Raw genomic sequence first — 4,772 nt, 5'->3', positions numbered from 1 at the left:
TATGAAAGAAGAATATCAAAACCATCATTTCTCAATGTCAGAAGAAGTGCTTTAGTTGTAGAGACCAAATCCATTGCATTTACGATATCAAGAGATTTTTGTTGCAAGGCACGAAAAAGTAAATCTGTGATTGCCATAATTTTATGCATCAAATGCAAAATAAAAATAAAATCAAAGATTTCATCACTATTAAGGAACCACCAGCTTCCCCATGCATCGAAGTAGAGGAACCATCAATGATAATATTTTCAAGCACATTAATAGTTGCATTATACTTATCTATTAAGTCGAAAATAGAATCAAAATGGGAGCTCCAACGAGTAGTTCCTACTCGATGCAAAGTACCAATCTGATTAGCTCCTCGTCCAGTCTCGCGTTCACCAGCAACAACAGAACGTGCAATTTCATTAACTTGAGCATATTGTAACTCGGCATTGCGTTTGGACGAAGATGTAACAAGATTAACAATAGTCGTCAAATTTGAAAAGAAAAGTCATATAGAGATCTCATTTTCAACAACTGTAACTAATGCTAGTTGGAGTCGATGGGCAAAACAATGTACATGATATACATAGGGGCAATCTTTAAGAAATAAAGCTTGCAATCCATTAAAAGCACCACACATGTTACTAGCACCATCATACCCTTGACCCCGAATATTGTGTATTTCTAGATTATATCTGGTGAGGACATCACATATTTTTTTCTTAAGTGTTGTAGCTGTGGTGTCATGAACATGCACAATTTGGAAAAAACGCTCCCGTAAAAAACCATGAGCATCAACAAATCTCAAAATTATAGTCATCTATTCTTTGTTAGATATATCCTTCACTTCATCCACCAAAATATAAAACTTAGAATCTCCAATTTCAGCACGAATTTTGTTTCTGACTCTATTACCAATAATATGCAAGATTTCTTTTTGAACTTCTGGTGAGGTATATTTTGCATTTCCCGGTGCTTTCTCTAAGATTACATCACCAATACTAGCATTCCATTTTCCCAAAAGTTTTAGCATCTCAATGAAATTACCACAATTTTGAGAAGCTGAAGATTCATCATGACCTCTTAATCCACATGCTTGCAAACTAAGCCAACGGACACTCTCAATTGTTGCCGCAAGTCTTAATCGATTCTTTTGAATCTGTTCAGAAAATTCTTGATTCATAACTTTATCTATATGCCGAGTTACATTCATCACATCAACAACTGATTTTGCAGATTTATTATGCATTGAGTTATAACTTCCCATATGCGACAAAAAGGCACACTTGGCTCCATCATTAACGCGTTTCCAACTTTTAAACGCTTCTATTGTAAATGCAGATTGTTGTGCTTCACTTAATTCAAAAAGATAGTATGGAAAACAAAATGCTGCATCCTTTGAAGGAGAGTACTCTAACCATGGAAATTTTTTAAACCATGTATATTGAAATCGACGATGTTGCTTTCCTAATTCAGACCGTGGGTACTCCTGCAATTTGGGTTGATATGACCCCATTTTGATATAAGCTCGTCTAATTTCATCACGATGATTAATAGGATGTCTCCACATGGGAATACGCAATCCAGGATCTCGTTCAAGTGAAGTTTCATCAAACTCAACTCTTTGAGATTTAGAAGGAGGTTCGAACTCTTCGTTAGAAATGGATGTATTAGTCTCGGTCCTCTCGGAGGATGAAGGATTATCAATTCTTGGCTTAAAGAATGATAGAATATTATTTCCCCCTTTTCTCTCTTGATTTGACATTAAAATAACCTAGGACAAACACATTTTGACATGATAAAATCTTATGAATTTTAAATAATGATTTCTAATATAATTCTCACTTTCTCTTAAATAGATTCAATATCAACTGCAATAGCTAAAAATTCAACATTATTTAAAGTAAAAAATAATTAAGAAATCAACTGGTTTAATTATATATAAGAAAAAGATTAATAAAAAGAAATAGAAATATGTTGTCCCTTTCTTAAGCGTAACCGCATATTAAAAATTAAAGTTTGGTCGTGTATCTAGTAAAAGAATCTTTAATTAATTTCAACATTGTATTAAAAACTTTGATTAAGCATTTAATCATGCATATTTATGCATTTCATTACTAGTATTTCTTGCCATAGTAGATAATAAATAATTAATAGAATAAAAGTTAAAAAGTGAAACTAAGAAAACAAATAAAAGCAAACCATTTTGCGTTTGTTGTAACATTTCAAACTAGTTGTTTGATTCGGTTAAACATTTAACTGTGATGGATTTAGGAATGCATTTTAATCTTATAATTAGGTTATTGATTAGGCATGCATTTCAATTAGCTGTGATAAAAAAAACTAAGAAATTGGGATCAGCTATCAAAGCAAAATAAAAAACATTTTAATTGAAGATTAAAACAGAGATAACAATTATTTATACTTACAGAAATTGTAGAGCAGTAGTAATCACGAAGCAACAGTGGAAGAGAAAAGGAGGGGTAAGGATTGGTGGAGCAATTGCAACATCGTATTTGTGCAGGCGTGCAACAATCAAGAGAGAGAGAGAGCAATAAGAATCACGAAGCAAACTAGCAATCACCGAAGAGGAAAAGAGGGATCAGCGGAACTCTAAAGAAATCGGAGTCACGGAGGAGCAATCATGAGAATCTTAGGAGTAATGAGTCGGCGGCAAGAAACACACAAGGAGGGAAAAAAGATAGGCGAAGAGTAAAAAGGAATTAGGGATATTAATTACAATTTATTTTTTTAAGTTTCCTTTTAAATTAGTTAAAAAATAAAATGTCATGGAAATAAACTTTTTTAAGTTTCGTTTTAAATTTGTTAAAAAATAAAATGTTATGGAAAAAAATTGGGCGGACAAAACAAGATTGCAAATCTTGTTTTGTCCGCCGCCCAATGATAGAATCAAGGAATTAGGTTAGAAATTAAACAGGACATGGGCTGGGCTGGGTTGGGCATGGGCTACTGGGCTAAAAATTCAATGATACACAAAATAAGAGAAAAGTAAAACTTAAATTATATATATATGCCCTTAGTATGTGCCTCCGCCCTTGGCTAGGCAGCAGGACGTGGTACAAACACGGTTGAGTTTCGACCGAGCGGACAAGATACAGGAACAGCGAAGTTTCAGTCGATTGACTAGCCCGCTCGGCCTAGCAGCATACTCTCTCTGGTATCCATCGACATCCCTTTGGGAGTTAATGTCGCCGACACTGGCATGGACAGCCAGAAGAGTGTACGACGAAGCCTTCCACTGTCACCTCAGAGATATGCTCGGCTCATTAAGGTACTGTGTCAGGGACACTTTACTGATAAATCTTTTTAAGAAAACCTTGAGAAGCGTGTTCACCTTGGGGAGCGTGCACACACGCTACAGGAGCTCTATGTAAAGGGGGTCCAAGCATCGACGGAGGTACACAGTATTTGATATTCACTGTTTGCGTTATAGTCTTCTTGTTGCTCCGCCTTATACTTCATCGTCGATGACTGACTTTAGCGTTGGAGGGTCAATGCTGGGGATCCCTTCCCTGGCTCAGCACTGACGTCATCTATATTGCAGGTCAGAGCAGAGTCTACAGGCGATCAGTGGGAGCGCCACATCCCCAGCTTTCCATCTCTTCGACTTTCGGACAGGATCATATTTGATGTTGTATGTAGGAACTTGACCTGCATCCAAGCCAAGAAGATGGAGGACGCTGGACAACTCACCACCGTGACGCTCACCTAGGAAGAGCTCGACATGCTCGTGCAAGCCTGAGTGGCAAAGATGATCGAGCAGTAGCAACAACAGGCGTTAGTTGATCAACAAGCGCAGCAGCCTGCGACATCAGCGGCCGAGAGATGAGCGAGGCAGGAAGACTGAGTGGAGCAAATCTCCGTATAGGGGCAGAATAGAAGGCCGACCGACACACAAGGGGAAGCGCCCAAGTCGATCCCCTTTCATCGCGCCTTGTTCCAAACCCCCTCAGAAATAGTCCAGGTGAATCAAGAACGGGGATCGTCTTTAGATGATGTTCCCGTTCGGGATGCACAAAAAGGCAAGGAACCGCGAATCAACGCGTCGCCTGAAAGGATCAATCGGCAGTTCTTCGAGGAGATCTTAAAAGACCCTCTGCCCAGAAATTATACCCCGCTGGCGATCGGGGCATACAACGGATTGATCGATCTGGATGAGCATCTAAATAGATTCGATAATGAAGTCACGCTGCACTAGTATACAGATGGGGTAAAGTGTCTAGTCTTTTTACTACCCTCTCCGGATTAGCACAATGTTGGTTCAGAAGATTGCCGGACAGATCTATACACAGCTTCAAGGACTTCCGAGCTGCATTCTTACATCATTTCGCCAACGGCCGACGCTATCAAAAGACGAGCATCAGCCTCTTCTCCCTGAAGCAAGGATCAAAAGAAACGCTCCAGGCCTACATACAACGTTTCAATCAAGTAGTCATGGACATCCCCTCGGTCTCATTCGAGATAATGATGAACACCTTTACTCAGGGGCTCGTCGAGGGAGATTTCTTCCGATCGCTCATTGGAAGTCGCCCAGGGACTTCGACCACATACTCAAGAAGGCCAACGAATATATAGACGTGGAAGAATCCCAAGCGGCAAGAAGAAAAGAGGCGTCGACCGAACCCTCAGCGACGACTGATCGCCGACCATCGAGTAGCCATCAGCCGCCCAAAGGGCTGAGGGCCAAAGGAGTGTGGTCACACCTGGAGACCAGGACACATGCCGTGCAACATGTGGCTTTTGGTCAGCGGAAGGCGGTAAAAGGC

At 39.6% G+C, this 4,772-nt stretch overlaps 1 protein-coding gene across 1 annotated transcript; it reads right to left on the bottom strand.

Annotated features, from left to right (window-relative positions):
* Positions 1–805: 805 nt before the first annotated feature.
* Positions 806–1,750, bottom strand: LOC122031462 (zinc finger MYM-type protein 1-like). Its single transcript, XM_042590577.1, has one exon. The coding sequence runs from the start codon at positions 1,748–1,750 to the stop codon at positions 806–808; it is 945 nt and encodes a 314-aa protein (XP_042446511.1).
* Positions 1,751–4,772: the final 3,022 nt, after the last annotated feature.

This window comes from Zingiber officinale, chromosome 11A, assembly GCF_018446385.1.
Source record: "Zingiber officinale cultivar Zhangliang chromosome 11A, Zo_v1.1, whole genome shotgun sequence".
Classification (NCBI taxonomy): Eukaryota; Viridiplantae; Streptophyta; class Magnoliopsida; order Zingiberales; family Zingiberaceae; genus Zingiber; species Zingiber officinale.
The sequence above is the reverse complement of the archived record's forward strand: the minus strand, read 5'-3'. Positions and strand labels throughout refer to the sequence as shown.

What these genes read in the sequence shown, in the direction of transcription:
- LOC122031462 (XM_042590577.1), bottom strand. Translation starts at nt 1,750, where the DNA reads ATGTCAAATCAAGAGAGAAAAGGGGGAAATAATATTCTATCATTCTTT.